At 44.9% G+C, this 22,880-nt stretch overlaps 1 protein-coding gene across 3 annotated transcripts in view; it reads left to right on the forward strand.

Moving 5' to 3' along the window:
• Positions 1-22,519, forward strand: part of LOC134944620 (uncharacterized) — a 59,778-nt gene extending 37,259 nt beyond the window's left edge. The window contains exons 1-5 of one of the 3 annotated variants that reach the window (XM_063933335.1): positions 12,415-12,532; positions 15,662-15,721; positions 16,846-16,933; positions 18,205-18,311; positions 19,682-22,519. In XM_063933335.1, the coding sequence (XP_063789405.1) occupies positions 12,445-12,532; positions 15,662-15,721; positions 16,846-16,933; positions 18,205-18,311; positions 19,682-20,001 (663 nt within the window). In that variant the 5' untranslated portion in view covers positions 12,415-12,444 and the 3' untranslated portion in view covers positions 20,002-22,519. Of the gene's footprint in view, positions 1-12,414; positions 12,533-13,179; positions 14,574-15,661; positions 15,722-16,845; positions 16,934-18,204; positions 18,312-19,681 lie in introns of those variants that run through there. The other 2 variants (XM_063933334.1, XR_010181912.1) reach the window with 2 other exon arrangements.
• Positions 22,520-22,880: the final 361 nt, after the last annotated feature.

A 22,880-nucleotide genomic window follows, 5' to 3' on the forward strand; every position in this document is an offset into this window, starting at 1 on the left:
GGGAGATCGTGGGGCGATAGTCTAATGACCCCCATTTTCGCGCTGATCGCGCCCATAAGAGATGGGTTTAGCAACGTAAAGCAGCTAAACCCGACTAAAGACATGGGTGCGATCATGAAAAGTCCCATTTGGGCATCCAAATGGGTCACTTTTCATGCATTTCAGCTCACCACCCCGGGGGGTGGCGAGCTGAAATGCTGATATCGCACCCATCGGCAGAAAAGATTTGAATCCTGTCCATAGACTCAGTCACACACAAACATACAAGTTAGAGATGAGCGCCTGAAATTTTTCGGGTTTTGTGTTTTGGTTTTGGGTTCGGTTCCGCGGCCGTGTTTTGGGTTCGAACGCGTTTTGGCAAAACCTCACCGAATTTTTTTTGTCGGATTCGGGTGTGTTTTGGATTCGGGTGTTTTTTTCAAAAAACACTAAAAAACAGCTTAAATCATAGAATTTGGGGGTCATTTTGATCCCAAAGTATTATTAACCTCAAAAACCATAATTTACACTCATTTTCAGTCTATTCTGAATATCTCACACCTCACAATATTATTTTTAGTCCTAAAATTTGCACCGAGGTCGCTGTGTGAGTAAGATAAGCGACCCTAGTGGCCGACACAAACACCGGGCCCATCTAGGAGTGGCACTGCAGTGTCACGCAGGATGTCCCTTCCAAAAAACCCTCCCCAAACAGCACATGACGCAAAGAAAAAAAGAGGCGCAATGAGGTAGCTGTGTGAGTAAGATTAGCGACCCTAGTGGCCGACACAAACACCGGGCCCATCTAGGAGTGGCACTGCAGTGTCACGCAGGATGGCCCTTCCAAAAAACCCTCCCCAAACAGCACATGACGCAAAGAAAAAAAGAGGCGCAATGAGGTAGCTGTGTGAGTAAGATTAGCGACCCTAGTGGCCGACACAAACACCGGGCCCATCTAGGAGTGGCACTGCAGTGTCACGCAGGATGTCCCTTCCAAAAAACCCTCCCCAAACAGCACATGACGCAAAGAAAAAAAGAGGCGCAATGAGGTAGCTGACTGTGTGAGTAAGATTAGCGACCCTAGTGGCCGACACAAACACCGGGCCCATTTAGGAGTGGCACTGCAGTGTCACGCAGGATGTCCCTTCCAAAAAACCCTCCCCAATCAGCACATGATGCAAAGAAAAAGAAAAGAAAAAAGAGGTGCAAGATGGAATTGTCCTTGGGCCCTCCCACCCACCCTTATGTTGTATAAACAAAACAGGACATGCACACTTTAACCAACCCATCATTTCAGTGACAGGGTCTGCCACATGACTGTGACTGATATGACGGGTTGGTTTGGACCCCCCCCAAAAAAGAAGCAATTAATCTCTCCTTGCACAAACTGGCTCTACAGAGGCAAGATGTCCACCTCATCATCACCCTCCGATATATCACCGTGTACATCCCCCTCCTCACAGATTATCAATTCGTCCCCACTGGAATCCACCATCTCAGCTCCCTGTGTACTTTGTGGAGGCAATTGCTGCTGGTCAATGTCTCCGCGGAGGAATTGATTATAATTCATTTTAATGAACATCATCTTCTCCACATTTTCTGGATGTAACCTCGTACGCCGATTGCTGACAAGGTGAGCGGCGGCACTAAACACTCTTTCGGAGTACACACTTGTGGGAGGGCAACTTAGGTAGAATAAAGCCAGTTTGTGCAAGGGCCTCCAAATTGCCTCTTTTTCCTGCCAGTATAAGTACGGACTGTGTGACGTGCCTACTTGGATGCGGTCACTCATATAATCCTCCACCATTCTATCAATGTTGAGAGAATCATATGCAGTGACAGTAGACGACATGTCCGTAATCGTTGTCAGGTCCTTCAGTCCGGACCAGATGTCAGCATCAGCAGTCGCTCCAGACTGCCCTGCATCACCGCCAGCGGGTGGGCTCGGAATTCTGAGCCTTTTCCTCGCACCCCCAGTTGCGGGAGAATGTGAAGGAGGAGATGTTGACAGGTCGCGTTCCGCTTGACTTGACAATTTTGTCACCAGCAGGTCTTTCAACCCCAGCAGACTTGTGTCTGCCGGAAAGAGAGATCCAAGGTAGGCTTTAAATCTAGGATCGAGCACGGTGGCCAAAATGTAGTGCTCTGATTTCAACAGATTGACCACCCGTGAATCCTTGTTAAGCGAATTAAGGGCTCCATCCACAAGTCCCACATGCCTAGCGGAATCGCTCCGTGTTAGCTCCTCCTTCAATGTCTCCAGCTTCTTCTGCAAAAGCCTGATGAGGGGAATGACCTGACTCAGGCTGGCAGTGTCTGAACTGACTTCACGTGTGGCAAGTTCAAAGGGCATCAGAACCTTGCACAACGTTGAAATCATTCTCCACTGCGCCTGAGACAGGTGCATTCCACCTACTATATCGTGCTCAATTGTATAGGCTTGAATGGCCTTTTGCTGCTCCTCCAACCTCTGAAGCATATAGAGGGTTGAATTCCACCTCGTTACCACTTCTTGCTTCAGATGATGGCAGGGCAGGTTCAGTAGTTTTTGGTGGTGCTCCAGTCTTCTGTACGTGGTGCCTGTACGCCGAAAGTGTCCCGCAATTCTTCTGGCCACCGACAGCATCTCTTGCACGCCCCTGTCGTTTTTTAAAAAATTCTGCACCACCAAATTCAAGGTATGTGCAAAACATGGGACGTGCTGGAATTTGCCCATATTTAATGCACACACAATATTGCTGGCGTTGTCCGATGCCACAAATCCACAGGAGAGTCCAATTGGGGTAAGCCATTCCGCGATGATCTTCCTCAGTTGCCGTAAGAGGTTTTCAGCTGTGTGCGTATTCTGGAAACCGGTGATACAAAGCGTAGCCTGCCTAGGAAAGAGTTGGCGTTTGCGAGATGCTGCTACTGGTGCCGCCGCTGCTGTTCTTGCGGCGGGAGTCCATACATCTACCCAGTGGGCTGTCACAGTCATATAGTCCTGACCCTGCCCTGCTCCACTTGTCCACATGTCCGTGGTTAAGTGGACATTGGGTACAGCTGCATTTTTTAGGACACTGGTGACTCTTTTTCTGAGGTCTGTGTACATTTTCGGTATCGCCTGCCTAGAGAAATGGAACCTAGATGGTATTTGGTACCGGGGACACAGTACCTCCAACAAGTCTCTAGTTGGCTCTGCAGTAATGATGGATACCGGAACCACGTTTCTCACCACCCAGGATGTCAAGGCCTCAGTTATCCGCTTTGCAGTAGGATGACTGCTGTGATATTTCATCTTCCTCGCAAAGGACTGTTGGACAGTCAATTGCTTGGTGGAAGTAGTAAAAGTGGTCTTACGACTTCCCCTCTGGGATGACCATCGACTCCCAGCAGCAACAACAGCAGCGCCAGCAGCAGTAGGCGTTACACGCAAGGATGCATCGGAGGAATCCCAGGCTGGAGAGGACTCGTCAGAATTGCCAGTGACATGGCCTGCAGGACTATTGGCATTCCTGGGGAAGGAGGAAATTGACACTGAGGGAGTTGGTGGGGTGGTTTGCGTGAGCTTGGTTACAAGAGGAAGGGATTTACTGGTCAGTGGACTGCTTCCGCTGTCGGCCCAAGTTTTTGAACTTGTCACTGACTTATTATGAATGCGCTGCAGGTGACGTATAAGGGAGGATGTTCCGAGGTGGTTAACGTCCTTACCCCTACTTATTACAGCTTGACAAAGGGAACACACGGCTTGACACCTGTTGTCCGCATTTCTGGTGAAATACTTCCACACCGAAGAGCTGATTTTTTTGGTATTTTCACCAGGCATGTCAACGGCCATATTCCTACCACGGACAACAGGTGTCTCCCCGGGTGCCTGACTTAAACAAACCACCTCACCATCAGAATCCTCCTGGTCAATTTCCTCCCCAGCGCCAGCAACACCCATATCCTCCTCATCCTGGTGTACTTCAACACTGACATCTTCAATCTGACTATCAGGAACTGGACTGCGGGTGCTCCTTCCATCACTTGCAGGGGGCGTGCAAATGGTGGAAGGCGCATGCTCTTCACGTCCAGTGTTGGGAAGGTCAGGCATCGCAACCGACACAATTGGAGTCGGACTCTCCTTGTGGATTTGGGATTTCGAAGAACGCACAGTTCTTTGCGGTGCTACTGCTTTTGCCAGCTTTAGTCTTTTCATTTTTCTAGCGAGAGGCTGAGTGCTTCCATCCTCATGTGAAGCTGAACCACTAGCCATGAACATAGGCCAGGGCCTCAGCCGTTCCTTGCCACTCCGTGTGGTAAATGGCATATTGGCAAGTTTACGCTTCTCCTCCGACAATTTTATTTTAGGTTTTGGAGTCCTTTTTTTACTGATATTTGGTGTTTTGGATTTGACATGCTCTGTACTATGACATTGGGCATCGGCCTTGGCAGACGACGTTGCTGGCATTTCATCGTCTCGGCCATGACTAGTGGCAGCAGCTTCAGCACGAGGTGGAAGTGGATCTTGATCTTTCCCTAATTTTGGAACCTCAACATTTTTGTTCTCCATATTTTAATAGGCACAACTAAAAGGCACCTCAGGTAAACAATGGAGATGGATGGATTGGATACTAGTATACAATTATGGACGGGCTGCCGAGTGCCGACACAGAGGTAGCCACAGCCGTGAACTACCGCACTGTACTGTGTCTGCTGCTAATATATAGACTGGTTGATAAAGAGATAGTATACTCGTAACTAGTATGTATGTATAAAGAAAGAAAAAAAAACCACGGTTAGGTGGTATATACAATTATGGACGGGCTGCCGAGTGCCGACATAGAGGTAGCCACAGCCGTGAACTACCGCACTGTACTGTGTCTGCTGCTAATATATAGACTGGTTGATAAAGAGATAGTATACTCGTAACTAGTATGTATGTATAAAGAAAGAAAAAAAAAAACCACGGTTAGGTCACTGGTATATACAATTATGGACGGGCTGCCGAGTGCCGACACAGAGGTAGCCACAGCCGTGAACTACCGCACTGTACTGTGTCTGCTGCTAATATAGACTGGTTGATAAAGAGATAGTATACTACTAATATTATATATACTGGTGGTCAGGTCACTGGTCACTAGTCACACTGGCAGTGGCACTCCTGCAGCAAAAGTGTGCACTGTTTAATTTTAATATAATATTATGTACTCCTGGCTCCTGCTATAACCTATAACTGGCACTGCAGTGCTCCCCAGTCTCCCCCACAATTATAAGCTGTGTGAGCTGAGCACAGTCAGATATATATATATACATTGATGCAGCACACTGGGCTGAGCAGTGCACACAGATATGGTATGTGACTGAGTCACTGTGTGTATCGTTTTTTTCAGGCAGAGAACGGATATATTAAATAAAACAAACAACTGCACTGTCTGGTGGTCACTGTGGTCGTCAGTCACTAAACTCTGCACTCTCTTCTACAGTATCACAGCCTCAGGTCAATCTCTCTCTCTCTCTCTCAACCCTAATCTAAATGGAGAGGACGCCAGCCACGTCCTCTCCCTATCAATCTCAATGCACGTGTGAAAATGGCGGCGACGCGCGGCTCCTTATATAGAATCCGAGTCTCGCGATAGAGTCCGAGCCTCGCGAGAATCCGACAGCGTCATGATGACGTTCGGGCGCGCTCGGGTTAACCGAGCAAGGCGGGAAGATCCGAGTCGCTCGGACCCGTGAAAAAAAACATGAAGTTCGGGCGGGTTCGGATTCAGAGAAACCGAACCCGCTCATCTCTAATGTCACATATCAAATTAATCAGCACAGTCTGTGGTGCATTCTAGTTGCCTCACATTGTGACTAAGATGCATTTTCAGGTATAAAGACAGCAGTGCTAGCAGCGATACACAAGACCAAGCGGAACCCTCATGCCAAGTATCTCAAGCAAGATGATATTTTCAGGCTAGATGTATAAGTGCTCCCATTCCGCCGTCCCCATATTAGGCTGAGGAGCTGCAATATAAGGCAAACATTGAGGGCTGCAGAAGTAATCTGATTTGATTATAGATTCCCTCTTGTTACATAATAAGAAGCAGCGCTGACCCCTATTCCTGTATAATCACTGCTGGATAAAGAGATGCCATAGGCAGAGCCGGTAAGTTCTATGACAGCAGTGGGGTACTGCAAGAAGCAGTTCCTCCATTCTGGATTCACATTTCATAGTCTTTTTCTATTACATGATGGACCTATGAATTGCATAAGGAAGAAGTTTCCCTTTAGTTCTATACAGTGGCGGCTCCAGAGGTGCGGCTGCAGCACAGTCCAAATTTCAGATAGGGGAGCCACAGCCCACACCAACCTCCAGTGAGCCCTGGCTGCAGCCCCACCTCTTGAGCCTCCTCTGGTTCTATGTGTTTAATGCAATTTTCAGTTAGATGTAGGAGAATTTTCGTTTAAATAAAAATGCTTTGAAAGTACAGGTTCCAGTATAACCATGGATGCCAAGGAACGCTGTAATTTGTAGTCCTCCAAGTTTCAGAATGCTCTGGCAGACACAGGTATGGGGACTGTAGTAGTACTATATATGAAACTCTAATTTAGACAAATACGTTATATTATTGCAATATGAAATTATAAGGATTAGTGAGATGCAGTCACATTATTATATGCCGGTGCCGTGTTAATGATTGCTAGATCTGTAGTAGAATTATAACCTCTCAGTGCCATTAATTCATTAAGTTCTTTGTCTGGTTTTCACATTTTTCACCACTGTCTGTTGTACATTTAAGGGGCATCAATTGTCCTTTACGTATCAGTTATTAATGTAAGTTTTTCATACAATTTATTATTTAACATTTTTGTCATTGGATTTGGTATATAACTTAAATATTTTGAAATTATTTTCCTAAGAAGCATACCTATATACCCTATCCCTAATTCCTAAACCCCTATACTATTATTATTTATATTGAAGATTAGGATCCTGGGAATAAATTACAGTCACAGTCAAAAACCATCCATCTAATTGTAGAGGGTCATGTATGTATCCTTTGTATTTAATGAATATATGCATATTGTAGAAAGCATTACCCTGTTGAATTGATGAAATGTAATATGTGTACATACATGTGGTTGTTCTGTACCTTTCTGAAGGTGTGGGCCGAGGGGACTTGGGACAGCTCGCGAGGCTCCTGGGCAGTAGAGGCCCACGAACAGGGAAGGACAGAACCCAGATGAGGTGGTTGAGGCTGGGGGGTGCTGGCGGTGTTTGGAGAAAAAAAAGTGTGACACACCGGAGGGAGAGAAAAAAAAGAGCGGCTGATTAGTGTGCCGTGGACAGCGGAGGAAAAGTGAGAGGACATTCATCTTCCTAACTGGGCAGAGAGACGCGACCTCCAGCTGCATAGCAGGTGACATTGGAGAGCACAGAGCCGGGGGAGCGGCGCTAATTGATGAGGCAACGGCAGCAGTGGCTGGAAGCAGCAGAGCTGGGCGAGGAGTGTTAGTCGAGGAGGCAGCGGAGGCTGGGAGTGTCCAGGTCCCGGAAGCAGCAGCAGTAAGCAGTGCCGCACAGCATGAGGAGACTCCGGGGTTGAAGCGCCACCCAGTGCTATCCCAATGACAGCTCCAATAGGAGCTGAGCTGGGAGGAGCCGCCTAAAAGGAGGAGACCCTAGTTGAAAAGCATCCCAGTCAGTCCCTGTCCCAGGTAGCGGTTGGAGCAGCAGCAGCTAGAGCCGCCCAACAGGAGAAGTTCCCAGCATAGGGAGCCACCCCTCTGCAGCGCAGCAACGTCTGGAACACTGAGACAGCAGCAATTGTGAGTGACAGAGCACCAGGGGTAACCACAGTGGGGATAGAAGCCCTCACATTCATGCTTAGCTACGGTGTTAGCACCGATTCATGAGCCAATGGTACTGACCTTTGGGGGAGTACAGACTACAAACCCCCCTTATATTGCCTCAGAGTGTATGACAGAAGGCACAGGACACTAACAACTACTGTAGTCAGTGATACTCACCAGCAAGGTATACATCTGGTGGGTAACGTAGACTGGTCCCCGGAGAGTGAGATAACTGGGATAGACCACAGAGAGACCTATGATCACTGTCAGACTTATTCCTAAGGGTTTCACCGTCTATAGGAAAGGGACCAGTCAAATCATACTACACCCATAACACGGGGCCTGCAGGAAAAACACAAGTGGCGTGTAAGCTTTGAGCAATAGGGACAGTTGAGGATAAATTGTACTGAATGTGCAGCAGACATATTGCTACAGTCTAGCCCGACCTCTGCAACACTTTACCCAGTTGGATACAAACTAATGCAGTGCAGATACTTATTGCCTAACCTTCCCTTCCGGTATTTGATACAATGTAGGAGCCAATGGAGGAGAGAATGTCGATAACTCAATTGTTACCAGGGGATTACAATGGAACTTCAAGGGGACTTCTGCATGGCTTTAGGGATTATACCCCAACTATCTCAGTGCACTGACGCTTCATATATTTGCAAATATATAACTACTACTGGGGGGAGAGGTTAAGGGGTATATGCAATTAGCGGCGAATCGCGGCAAATTATCGCCGTTTTTTAATTCGACACAATTTGACCGTCCAATTTCGGCAAGTGGTTGCCGAAATTCACCATATTCAATGGAAAACGGATTCGACAGTCTCGCGGGCGAAAAACGGCTGATTTGCTGGATTTTGCCGCGATTTTGAAAAAACGGGGAAAAACGGGAAAAAATGGCGTGGGGTCCCCCCTCCAAAGCATAACCAGCCTCGGGCTCTTCGAGCTGGTCCTGGTTCTTAAAATGCGGGGGAAAATTGACAGGGGATTCCCCGTATTTTTAAAACCAGCACCAGGCTCTGCGCCTGGTGGTGGTGCAAAAAATACGGGGGACAAAAAGAGTAGGGGTCCCCCGTATTTTTCACACCAGCATCGGGCTACACTAGCTGGACAGATAATGCTACAGCCGGGGGTCACTTTTATACAGTGCCCTGCGGCCGTGGCATTAAATATCCAACTAGTCACCCCTGGCCGGGGTACCCTGGGGGAGTGTAGACCCCTTCAATCAAGGGGTCCCCCCCAGCCACCCAAAGGCCAGGGGTGAAGCCCGAGGCTGTTCCCCCCCTATCCAAGGGCTGCGGATGGGGGGGCTGATAGCCTTGTCAAAATTGAAAGAATATTGTTTTTCCCAGTAGTACTACAAGTCCCAGCAAGCCTCCCCCGCAAGCTGGTACTTGGAGAACCACAAGTACCAGCATGCGGGAGAAAACGGGCCCACTGGTACCTGTAGTACTACTGGGGAAAAAATACCCAAATAAAAACAGGAGACACACACCGTGACAAGTACAACTTTATTACACACTGCCGACACACACATACTTACCTATGTTGACACGAAGCAGTCGGTCCTCTTCTCCAAGTAGAATCCACGGGTACCTGAAAATAAAAGATAATTATACTAACCTGATCCATGGTCCAGAGATAAATCCACGTACTTGTCAAAAAAAGAAAACGAACACCCGACCACCGGATTGAAAGGGATCCCATGTTGACACATGGGACCCCTTTCCCCGAATGCAGACACCCCCGTGACAGCTGTCACAGAAGTGTCTCTTCAGACAATCAGCGAGTGCAACGTCCTTGCACTCTGCTGATTGGCTCTGTGCGCGTCTGAGCTGTCAGACAGCGCATCGCAAAGCCTCTCCATTATATTCAATGGTGGGAACTTTGCGGTTAGCGGTGGGGTCACCCGCTGGTCAGCCGCTGACCGCGGGTAACCCCGCCGCTGACGCCAAAGTTCCCACCATTGAAAGTAATGGAGGGAGCTGTGCGATGCGCTGTCTGAGCTAAGACGCGCACAGCCAATCAGGTGAGCGCTACGACGTGGCACTTCCTGATTGGCTGAAGGGACCTCAGTGACAGCAGTCACGTGGGGTCCCGGCATTCGGGGAAAGGGGTCTCATGTGTCAACATGGGACCCCTTTCAGTCCGGTGGTCGGGTGTTCGTTTTCTTTTTTTGACAAGTACGTGGATTTATCTCTGGACCATGGATCAGGTGAGTATAATTATCTTTTATTTTCAGGTACCCGTGGATTCTACTTGGAGAAGAGGACCGACTGCTTCGTGTCAACATAGGTAAGTATGTGTGTGTCGGCAGTGTGTAATAAAGTTGTACTTTCAAGGTGTGTGTCTCCTGTTTTTATTTGGGTATTTTTTCCCCAGTAGTACTACAGGTACCAGCGGGCCCGTTTTTCTCCCGCATGCTGGTACAAGTGGTTCTCCAAGTACCAGCTTGCGTGGGAGGCTTGCTGGGACTTGTAGTACTACTCTGAAAAACAATATTCTTTCAATTTTGACAAGGCTATCAGCCCCCCATCCGCAGCCCTTGGATGGGGGGGACAGCCTCGGGCTTCACCCCTGGCCCTTGGGTGGCTGGGGGGGGACCCCTTGATTGAAGGGGTCCCCACTCCCCCAGGGTACCCCGGCCAGGGGTGACTAGTTGGATATTTAATGCCACGGCCGCAGGGCACTGTATAAAAGTGACCCCCGGCTGTGGCATTATCTGTCCAGCTAGTGGAGCCCGATGCTGGTGTAAAAAATACGGGGGACCCCTACTCTTTTTGTCCCCTGTATTTTTTGCACCAGCACCAGGCGCAGAGCCCGGTGCTGGTTTTAAAAATACGGGGGATCCCCTGTCAATTTCCCCCCCGCATTTTTAGAACCAGGACCAGCTCGAAGAGCCCGAGGCTGGTTATGCTTTGGAGGGGGACCCCACGCCATTTTTTTTCGTGTTTTTTCCGTTTTTCCCCGTTTTTTTAAATCGCGGCAAAATTCGGCAAATCGGCCGTTTTTCGCCCGCGGGACTGTCGAATCCGTTTTCCATTGAATATGGTGAATTTCGGCAACCACTTGCCGAAATTGGACGGTCGAATTGTGCCGAACTAAAAAACGGCGATAATTTGCCGCGATTCGCCGCTAATTGCATACACCCCTAAGAGTGTACTGTAAACTGCATTCTGTGTCACATGTGTTTGCAGAGGCAGAACTCTGGGAGGCAACAGAGTCATCTGCCGCCGGGCTCCTGCTCTGAAGGGGGCACCTCTCCACCCATTCTGTGACACCATTAAATTAAGTTGATAGCTGCTACTCTCTTATCAGTAGCCAATTGCCTCGCTGGTCCCTGTACCTTAGAAATCACACTCTTTTTATAATACTTTAGATACACATTTTACAAGTGTCATACCCAGGAATAGAAACCATGACCTGTTACACTGGAAGCAGACACCTTACTGATGAAGCTATTTGCTCCTGTATAGGAAATATGAGAATTCTAACTACATGAAGTTACTTCTCTGACAATTACACGTAACTTCGTATAGTAAGAATTCTCCTGCTTCCTAAACAGGAGCAAATAGCTCCATTAGTAAAGTGCCTGCTGTCAGTGTAACAGGTCATGGGTTCTCACACACACACACACACACACACACACACACACACACACTTATCTAAATATAGGGGGGGAAGGGGGCACCAATATTTATCTCACCCCCGGGCTACTGGGACGAACTTACGCCACTGTATGTTTGTGAACTTGTTAGAGTCTTTTAACGCTTAACTTAAAGATAAAAGTAGAGTGAAGTTACAATTTAGGTGTAATAGTGTCAAGTTATTGGTCTTCTGGAAAGCTTGAGCCGATGAAAGACAGAATATTACGGGAAGCAACCCCCACACCTCCATATGTGGTGACATAGTAGAACTAGAACTTCCATTGCTGTAGCCTTGATTTAGTACGTCACAGGGGTTTCTCAAACCTTCCCCCACTTTGCTATTCTAGTATAGCGAAACAAAGGTTTGAGTGGAGGCACTGTCACACTAGCGTTAATACAGCCAGCTGTAAGATTGGGCTACATAATGGCCCTCATTCCGAGTTGTTCGCTCGCTAGCTGCTTTTAGCAGCAGTGCAAATGCTAAGCCGCCGCCCTCTGGGAGTGTATGTTAGCTTAGCAGAAGTGCGAATGAAAGGATCGCAGCGCTGCTAAGAAAAAAAAAATTGTCGCTCGAGCTTGTGTAAAACTGCATCGGCTTTTGTGAAAGTACTTTGCGCGTGTGCAGTGCGCACCATACGCATGCGCAGAAGTGACAATTTTTAGCCTGATCACTGCGCTGCGAACAACGGCAGCTAGCGATCAACTCGGAATGACCCCCAATGTTAATAATGAGTTCCTTCTCTTTCCACACCTATAAGCAAGGTCCAACAATTAGTACAGTAGATGGATGTGAAACGTATTTTCAGTTTTATCAGCAATTTTAAAACACACCATATAAACCTATTGGGCCTAATCCCAGCTAGCTGGCTCCATGCAGCAGGTCACAGGTGGCATTATGACATCATTATGACATCACAGACACTAGGTGGTAATAAATTGCTGCAGCTGGGAGGTGCGGCTTTGATAGGTGAAGAAGGAGTTGTCGTCTAAGGACGAAGTTGAAAAGAATGATGAAAGTTATTCTTTTTGCGATTTTTCTCCTGGTGAGCTTGCTCACCATGGGGACCCAATGCCGGCCTATATATCCATCTGAAGGTAAGGGAGGAATATTTCTAGGATTTTCTATTAGTAAGGATTAAAAATCAAAATTAAACAGGATTACAGGCCAATTATCATAGCAGAGCCCTATGGCTGATGCGGCCGCCCTATTTATTGTTATTATTATTATTATTATTATTATTATAAGTACATAAATATATGTCATTTCTTTTTTAACATATTGCAGTATTCTACATGTTACTATGTGTTACATAATGGCAATTTGAAAAAAGAAGATTGAACACCCGTCACTTTATAGACAGACAAGTGTTATGTTATTATTATATATACACTACACTGTCTCTTATTTCCTTCTTTACACCGTGTGGGGTATCTTAGGGAGCGCCAGCTTCCAACACCCCTCTTATTCTGTATGTATTTATCCCAGCATTTACCCACCCACATTACGTGTCGCTGCGATATAAGTACCGATGTAATTCCTGTTCTGGTAACACTATCGTATAATGTCGCTGCCAGAGCAAAAGCATCAACAATGCTTCATTCCTGTGTCCGGGTTTTCTTTATTCTGTGTCTAGTATTTATAGGATGTTTTATTATTACTACAGAGAAAATAATATAAATACAATGTGTAGATAGATAGATAGATAGATAGATAGATAGATAGATAGATAGATAGATAGATGATAGATAGATACTAGGGCCTAATCCCAGCTAGCTGGCTCAATGCAGTAGGTCACAGGTGGCATTATGACATCATTATGACATCACAGACACTAGGTGGTAATAAATTGCTGCTGCTGGGAGGTGCGGCTTTGATAGGTGAAGGAGTCGTTGTCGTCTAAGGACGAAATTGAGAAGAATGATGAAAATTATTCTTTTTGCTATTTTTCTCCTGGTGAGCTTGCTCACCATGGGGACCCAAGGCCGGCCTATATATCCATCTGAAGGTAAGGGAGGATTATTTCTAGGACTTTCTCTATTAGTAAGGATTGAAAAACAAAATTAAACAGGATTACAGGCCAATTATCATAGCAGAGCCCTATGGCTGATGTGACCGCCCTATTTATTATTATTTTAATTACAAAAGTATATGTAATTTCTTTTTAAACATATTGCAGTATTGTACATGTTACTATGTTTTAAATTTGAAAAAAGAAGACTGAACACCCGTCACTTTATCAGACAGACAAGTGTTATGTTATTATTATATATACACTACACTGTCTCTTATTTCCTTCTTTACACCGTGTGGGGTATTTTAGGGAGCGCCAGCTTCCAACACCCCTCTTATTCTGTATGTATTTATCCCAGCATTTACCCGCCCTCATTATGTGTCGCTGCGATATAAGTACCGATGTAATTCCTGTTCTGGTAACACTATCGTATAATGTCGCTGCCAGAGCAAAAGCATCAACAATGCTTCATTCCTGTGTCAGGGTTTTCTTTATTCTGTGTCTAGTATTTATAGGATGTTTTATTATTACTACAGAGCAAATAATATAAATACAATGTGTAGATAGATATATAGACAGACAGACAGATAGATAGTGAGAGATAGAATAATAGAAAGTCTCTTTGTTTTAACATATAATGTAGCTTTGTGCTGGGCCATATAAAACACACTTTATACACCTATTGGGCCTAATCCCAGCTAGCTGGCTCCATGCAGTAGGTCACAGGTGGCATTATGACATCATTATGACATCACAGACACTAGGTGTTAAGAAATTGCTGCTGATAGATTGATATAAAAATAGATAGATAGATAGATAGATAGATAGATAGATAGATAGATAGATAGATAGATAGATAGATAGATAGATACTAGGGCCTAATCCCAGCTAGCTGGCTCCATGCAGCAGGTCACAGGTGGCATTATGACATCATTATGACATCACAGACACTAGGTGGTAATAAATTGCTGCTGCTGGGAGGTGCGGCTTTGATAGGTGAAGGAGTCGTTGTCGTCTAAGGACGAAATTGAGAAGAATGATGAAAATTATTCTTTTTGCTATTTTTCTCCTGGTGAGCTTGCTCACCATGGGGACCCAAGGCCGGCCTATATATCCATCTGAAGGTAAGGGAGGATTATTTCTAGGACTTTCTATTAGTAAGGATTGAAAAACAAAATTAAACAGGATTACAGGCCTACTATCATAGCAGAGCCCTATGGTTGATGCGCCCGCCCTATTTATTATTATTTTAATTACAAAAGTATATGTAATTTCTTTTTAAACATATTGCAGTATTGTACATGTTACTATGTTTTAAATTTGAAAAAAGAAGACTGAACACCCGTCACTTTATCAGACAGACAAGTGTTATGTTATTATTATATATACACACTACACTGTCTCTTATTTCCTTCTTTACACCGTGTGGGGTATTTTAGGGAGCGCCAGCTTCCAACACCCCTCTTATTCTGTATGTATTTATCCCAGCATTTACCCGCCCTCATTATGTGTCGCTGCGATATAAGTACCGATGTAATTCCTGTTCTGGTAACACTATCGTATAATGTCGCTGCCAGAGCAAAAGCATCAACAATGCTTCATTCCTGTGTCCGGGTTTTCTTTATTCTGTGTCTAGTATTTATAGGATGTTTTATTATTACTACAGAGCAAATAATATAAATACAATGTGTAGATAGATATATAGACAGATAGATAGTGAGAGATAGAATAATAGAAAGTCTCTTTGTTTTAACATATAATGTAGCTTTGTGCTGGGCCATATAAAACACACTTTATACACCTATTGGGCCTAATCCCAGCTAGCTGGCTCCATGCAGTAGGTCACAGGTGGCATTATGACATCATTATGACATCACAGACACTAGGTGTTAAGAAATTGCTGCTGATAGATTGATATAAAAATAGATAGATAGATAGATAGATAGATAGATAGATAGATAGATAGATAGATAGATAGATAGACAGCTAGATAATGTCTCGCTGGGATAATGTATAATTTAGCTTTGTGCTGGGCCAGTGTCATGCTGTGAGGACATGTTGGAGAAATGCTCTCTTGTGAGTTTCCTCACAATATTACATCACTGTGTCACAGAATACGCTGTAGTTATGTAATGTCTAAGTAATAGCTGTGACCTTCTTAATAAAGACACACAAATATGTATAATGTATGTATTTCTGTTTATTTTTTAAGGCTCGGCAGAGGCGCCATTGGCGCAAGCTTCTCAATCGAGGAGCTTTAATTGGCATCAAGGTACAGTAATTGTTGTATTTGTTGCTTTGCACCGATTCCTTTAATGTATAAGTGTAAATGAAGATATTTACCGTGTTGGCTGGGAATTACATTATTAGTCCCCTATAGTTACATACAGTAGCGGATCTTGCCACGGGCAAGCAGGACTTTTGCCCGGGGCGTCGCCTTCCGGAGGGCGCCGGCGCCATCCGGAGGGCGCCGCACCACGGCAAGATCCGCTGCTGAAGTGCCGTGCGCCCCCCGCTGCCCGCTGTCCCCCGCCGCTGTCCCCCGCCGTGAAGGGAACTAGACGCGTAGCGTCTAGTTTCCCTTCGTGGAGAGGACGTTTACTGTGCGGTGCGCGATGACGTCATCGCGCACTGCACAGCAAAGGTCCTCTCCACGAAGGGAACTAGACACGAAGCGTCTAGTTCCCCTTCGTGGAGAGGACCTTTGCTGTGCGGTGCGCGATGACGTCATCGCGCACCGCACATCTTTCATCGGCGCTACTACTGTACAGGGGGCGTAAGTGACAACGCCCCCTGTATGAAGCCACGCCCCCATCGCCTGCCCGGGGCGGTCAAAACCCTGGAGCCGGCCCTGGTTACATACTCTCTCTATGGATGGTTATAGCAGTGTGTGACAGAGAGGCGCCTCAGGCAGCAGTACAGCTCTACAGTCGGCACACATAGGCCTGTACATGTCACTGTCTCATACACGGCCCTGTGACAGGATTACTGGTCAGGTTCTAAATTACACAGGAGTCAGCCATTCTTATCCTGGCCATAAATAACCACACGCGATAGGCTCAGGGTCGGCCCCGCTGCCTCAGGCTACACGTGCTGTGATACCCGGCCAATTGCCAGATATCAGCGGCAGTATCATAGCATCCAGTATGTAGGCAGCTTACACACATCCCAGCCTTACTGGTGTGATCTGTCTCTCTAAAGGGGGTATGCAATTAGCCCTGATAAGCGCTGGCATCATGGCTAATAGGATAGCCCCAGATGAGTCAATTAGCAGTGAAAAATTACCGCTGCTAATTGGATACCGCCATAAGTGTAATAATGCCCAATATCGATTGTCTCTATACACATGTAACGTTTCTCACGTGCGTCTCTCATCTGTCTTTCTTTCCTGAACAGTTACACTGGATTGGAAAACCGTTGGTACCAACATCGGTTTCATTGGACTAGTGATACTTGCCGGAATATGCCTTTGCTGTACTGCATAGTAAGTTACTAACATTCTGTACACATTATATTACATTACATAGGTGCTCTGACCTCAAGTATTTACTTTTCCTGAAGTACTTGTCACTTACACATGATGGAGGAAACCATTTTGTGTATATAACCAATATTCATAAGGATGCAGCCTAACACCTCAACAGGACCCATTGCCTCATGAATATTGCTCATCAGGTGCCTCAGTGACACCATTGGTACCCAGTGAATGGATAGGCTGCATTCCTGGGCATTTTGGTTTAACCCATAAAATAGCTGCCTCGTATAGTACAGGAGGAGACATCTATTTACCTTATCATCTATCTGGGATGCATGAGGAAGTATGGGGTTATTTTATGGGCAAAGTCTGGTCATATGGGAGTCCTAGATTATTTGTAAATGGTGAGGTTTCTAAGTATACTGTATATAGAGCAGTCGTGGTTTAAACCTCAGAGGACAGAACTAATGGCTGCTTATACGGGGCTTGTGTACCCATAGAGGTGAAGAATCGAATTGCTTCGGTGGATACCCATAACATTTGGGCTCCCACAAAACAACTGAATTCCCCCCATTGTGTCTGTATCTAGTGAAGGGTGAGCACACACAGAGTCAGAGCCGCTTAAAGGGAGTAGACAAGAGACAAGTATCACTGGAAGCGAGGGATGATACATGAGGAAGAAGGAGGAGGGGCGGGTGGTAGGCTCTGATGAAGATGTGTGTTTTTGTTTTAGTGCCCATTGGAAGCTGAAAATATTTGACCAATTACAAAGTACACTGTACATGTACACAATGCAATTGTCAGTGTACATTATATTCTGGGGTTTTATATATACATTTTATTCTGGGGATTTATAGGACCATCTATTGCAGGCCTGGCGCCAACCTGTGGGTCTCCAGATGTTTTGAAACTACTATTCCCAGCATGCCTTGCCACAGTTTTAGCATTCCCTAATAGCAAAACTGTGGCAGAGCATGATGGGACTTGTAGTTTTACAACAGCTGGAGAGCCACAGGTTGGCCAGGCCTGATCTATTGCATTGGAATACTGAAAATGAAAATAACAATCCTTTATAATCACCTTCAGTGAAGGTATCATTATGGGAATTGCAGAACGTCATTAGAACAATGAGTTAGACTATGAATATGGCAGAACTTGAGTAGAACACAAAGAGAATGAGAATTATGGCTCAGTGATGGATACACCGGGGGAACAGGTCTCTGGGCTGCGCTCTGTGCACTATTATACCCTGACAGCTTCTCATTATTGTTACATTTCAGCTTCCAAACATTGAAGGAGTGTCTGAGTAATGCCTTCCACCGGCTGATTTACGGAGTAGTGCAAGATGACATCGAGACACTACTGCAGCAACATCTACCCCAGCGAGGTAATTATACATATTACTACTACAAAGATGTCACTGCCAGGTATTTCTTATACTGAGGGAGCCGACACCTGCACTGCGCACTTGTCTCACTACAACTGTCAGTAATAATTCTGTATAGTTACTAATTTACATATCACATTACTGCAGAGGGTCAGGCAGCCACCAGGGGCGCCCTCAGTTGTGTTCTATACAATCATTCATGTCAGTTCCTGCACCACTGGAGCTTACAGAGCTTACAGGGGGGAATTCAATTGCAGGTGATAACCCGTTTTCATGAGAAGTTTTCACTTCTTATGAAAAGTGTTCATTGGCATTTTAATGCACCCCCAGTTTAAGTAGTGCATTTATTTAGCAATATATCATTTTTTCACTGTTTTAGAAAAATGCTTATAACAGCCATATGACACAATGTAAGAACCCCAAATACTTTAATTAGGGCCACTAATAGACTTCTATACAGTTAGCCAATATTAGATTGTCTTTTCTTGGGGTACAGGCAGATTTCCCCCTTTTTGACCTATGCTTAACACAGGTAAAACCAGAAAGAATTATCAGGGGAAACACTCAACACCTGATTTTTTAATTGGATTGCACAATAAGGTAACACTCAGTAGCAAGCAATAAGTGAAATTTATGGGTGATATGCGCAATAAGTGAACACCCCTGAAAATGTATCACTTTCACCTGCAATTAAATTCCCCCCATAATGTCTTATTACTTACACAAATACACAAATTAGGATCTACCAGTATGTTTTTGTCAATGTATGCTGATACTTGTAGTGCCATGAGTGCTTGCATTCTTGTTTTACTACATTAGCATTGGGCATAGTATCTTTTAGTGTGTGGGGTCTGTGTGTCTGTTTTGCGGTCCCTCTCTCTCTCCTACAGGACAGGGCCCGATGCAGATTTTTTTTTTTTTTACCCTTTATTACTGTAGCTATAATTTATAGTTCTGTCAGTCAAAATGCAGTAGCTCACACAGTATGCAGTACCTTCTAGCACCTCCAGGGGGAGCATTACACTTAAAGTACATACAGTATATACACCCTACTGTACAGAGATTATTCCTGCCCACATCAGGTCCCCCACTCCAGGCATAATGTGCGTGTTTCTGCACATGTTCAATGTAGAACAGCATATTGTTACCATGGGCTTGTATCCAACCCTTAGTAGGGCCCACGGTGCCACCAAATCAGTAACATGGAGAAAATATTTATTTTATTTTACTTGATATTAGGACAGTGCTTTATATTACACATGATGACATTACTCCTGCTTTATTATAGCTTCATAACTAAGTCTAGAATAGTCAATGTTTTTTGTAGTTCGGTACTAACATTTTCTCATAATTTCCTTCATGGTCAACAGCACACAGATACCTGGAATTGGACGATGATGATGATGATGAAGATGAAGAACCCCGTGGAAAACATCACTACCATGTGAAACACGAGATGGGTCATCATCAGAGGGACCACCACCAGAAACACCATGTAGCGGAGCGTCATAACATTGTACGCAACGGGAGAAAGGACCCCAGGCAGATGAAGAAAGAACAAAAACCATCCATAAAGAAGATCTTAAAGAAGCCCATCCAGAAACTGAATGTTAAAAAATTTGTGCCGAAAGCGCCTAAGATCGTCCAGAAACTGAAGGTGCCCAAATTCATCAAAAAAATGAGGCGCTAAAAGTCACCATTCAGGAAGGACGGCATTAACAACCCTGTCCTGTGGTGATTTTCTGGATGCTTGGCTGTTTCTGGCTTCAGAGGCTTGATGGTGCCTATTACATTCTCCTGGCCGGTCCTGCCTTGGATACTGTGGCACTGACCATCGTGCGCAGACTGCAAACATCTTGGAGGCCTCCTGCTGGTCTCTCTGTCATTCCTGGTACTGCCGCTGACACCGCACTCTAGTGCTGAGCTACGTGGAGCTGGTCTCTGCTGTGGCTTCTTATCCATTCTGAGTGCTGGTGGTTAACATCAAAAATTTGCCTAAATTAATAAAGATCTTCTTGGGCACTTTTGTGTATTTGTACATTGAAAACATATGCTTTATTTTAGAGGTATTGGAAAACAGTACGCAAGGGCATCAAAGTGAAATAATTTAAATACATTTAGATTATTGTGGATGTAATGCAAAAACCACAGTGTTTATTAGTAAAATATATACAAAGTATATTAAACAACATAAGACATATTCATAAATACATGGTCAAGTCACATTATTTTGACCACCAGCTAATAGCCAGAGTAACCGCCGTGTACAGCGCGGAGAGCAGCTAAATGGCTTGAACTGCCACTTAAGACAGATGTCTGGTAACCCCTAGGTTAAGTTTGATTGTGAGCTGCTCCACTGTAGCGTTTCAGTCGGCCCTCATGCACTTTGCAGCGGACGTTCACCTCTCACATGAATGGCATGTGATGCTCCATAGTTTTCACATCAGTTATTTGCAATGGTGCCGTTTGACTAAGAATCTTTAATACTTTCTATGCTATGATTTAAATTTTAGACTTTAGCCCCTGCACCGTCTTAAGTGTCCCGGGTCCCCCAAATCCTTAATCCAGCTCCGCGGTGGTTATAGGCACACCCAATAGACATTACTAGGCACACTCAATAGGCGGTGCTAGACACACCCCTCTGGCAGTGCACACCCTAATAAATGTGCTGCATACGCCCATGCAGAGAGATCCCTATGGCTACATTCAATTACAAATAAGGGTTCTCATGGCCACTTATATGGATCTACTTGTGAGCACAACACACTATGTGAACAAGCCCTGGGATAAATCTGGACCACCGTATAATGGATTGTTATATAACAAATCCTGCTCCAGATTTATCCTTCTTTACACAATTGCTCACACTGGTATTGAACCGTAATTATATCTTTCAGCAGATACTTGGTTGTGGTATGGGGACGCCTACAGCACCGGCATATGCCAGCACATTTATGTTCAGGTTAGAGAGTGACTTATTCTTCGGGGAACAGCGATTTCGGAGGAACATTCACTTCTATATCCGATACATTGATGACATATTCATCATTTGGCAGGGCCCAACAGATTATTTCATAGGTAAAAATAATTCTTGGGATCCAAATATAAAATTCACTTTTAACATCCAGTCCATACACTTTCTTGATGTGGCAGTAATTAAGGAGGGACAGGGGTTTAAAGATTTTGCCCACTGGTTCAGAATGATGAAGACTTGCCACAGACATGGTAAAAAAAACTAGGGATTAGATTGTCCACTAGTCTAAAAAGCCTGGTGATAACAGTATAAATGTCTTGGATATACCACATGTGCATACATTGAAACGGGCAACTCTTTTACCCATGCCCATACGGGGGAAAAGGATACCGATTAGGCACATCCTTATCCGCACTATGAAATAGGTAGTACATTTTATCCGCTGCCCTCACGGCTTATATTACATAGGCAAGACCAGGGCTGGACTGGCTCACAGGGGAAACCCCCGGCGGGCCCTACTCCCTGTGAGCCCACCCCTTCCTCTATGGATCAAGCTCATTATACATATATTACAGTATAATGCACAGGACTATGGTGTATTTAATACAGTGCATTGCTGTTATTGATCTGGTACACTATCATGCATGAATTAACAGTATTTACTATATATATATATATATATATATATATATATATATTTATCAAGGGGTCCAGATCACACACTCACTAATAGTTAGCCAAGTCTCTAAGCATGGGCCCCTACCACTGCATTCCCCCGGTGGGCCCTTCATGCCCTGGCCTGACACTTGGCAAGACATCCTGATAATTCCACGAGCGTAAGGCGCAGTATTGCAGCGCCATTAGAATGGCTTTAGAAGGAAAAGAGATTGACCAACCTGTGGCCAAACAGTTTCGAGACAGGAACCATAATTTGGCATCACTGAAGTATAAAATCATAGGTACAGTATTGTAAGATAAAAGAGGAGAGAATAGAGATAAAGGATTATTGAAACGAGAAGCAATGTGGATATATACTTAAATATCATATACCCACATGGTCTGACTCTGAATGAATATCTGCCTTTCAATTCTTTTATGTGGTTGTTTCCTGAAGCGCTGGTTTCTTTATATTGTTTAACTGTGTAGATTAGCTGCTGCTTTACAGTTTACAGTTTCTGTGGTGACGGGTGCACATAATCTATATAGTGATTTAGGGTTCTATTTACTAAGTCTTGGATGGAGATAAAGTCGCTGGAGATAAAGTACCAGCCAATCGGATCTTAACAATCATTTTTCAAACCCAGCATATGACACGGCAGTTAGGAGCCAATTGGCTGGTACTTTATCTCCAGCAACTTTATCTCCATCCAGGGCTTAGTAAATAGACCCCTTAGCTAGCTAAGCCATGGGAACATTAGGTAGAATGAGCCATTGGGGTCTATATGCTCTAAGTAGTAACAGTTATGCTAAACTGCTGGACCTGAGAGTGATGCCATATACACTTAAGGGGAGCACTCACGGAGAGAGATCCATGCTTAAAATCTAAGCAATCTGACCAGATTGCTTAGATTTTAAGAATAGATCACTCGTGTGTA

Source organism: Pseudophryne corroboree, chromosome 7 (assembly GCF_028390025.1).
Source record: "Pseudophryne corroboree isolate aPseCor3 chromosome 7, aPseCor3.hap2, whole genome shotgun sequence".
Classification (NCBI taxonomy): Eukaryota; Metazoa; Chordata; class Amphibia; order Anura; family Myobatrachidae; genus Pseudophryne; species Pseudophryne corroboree.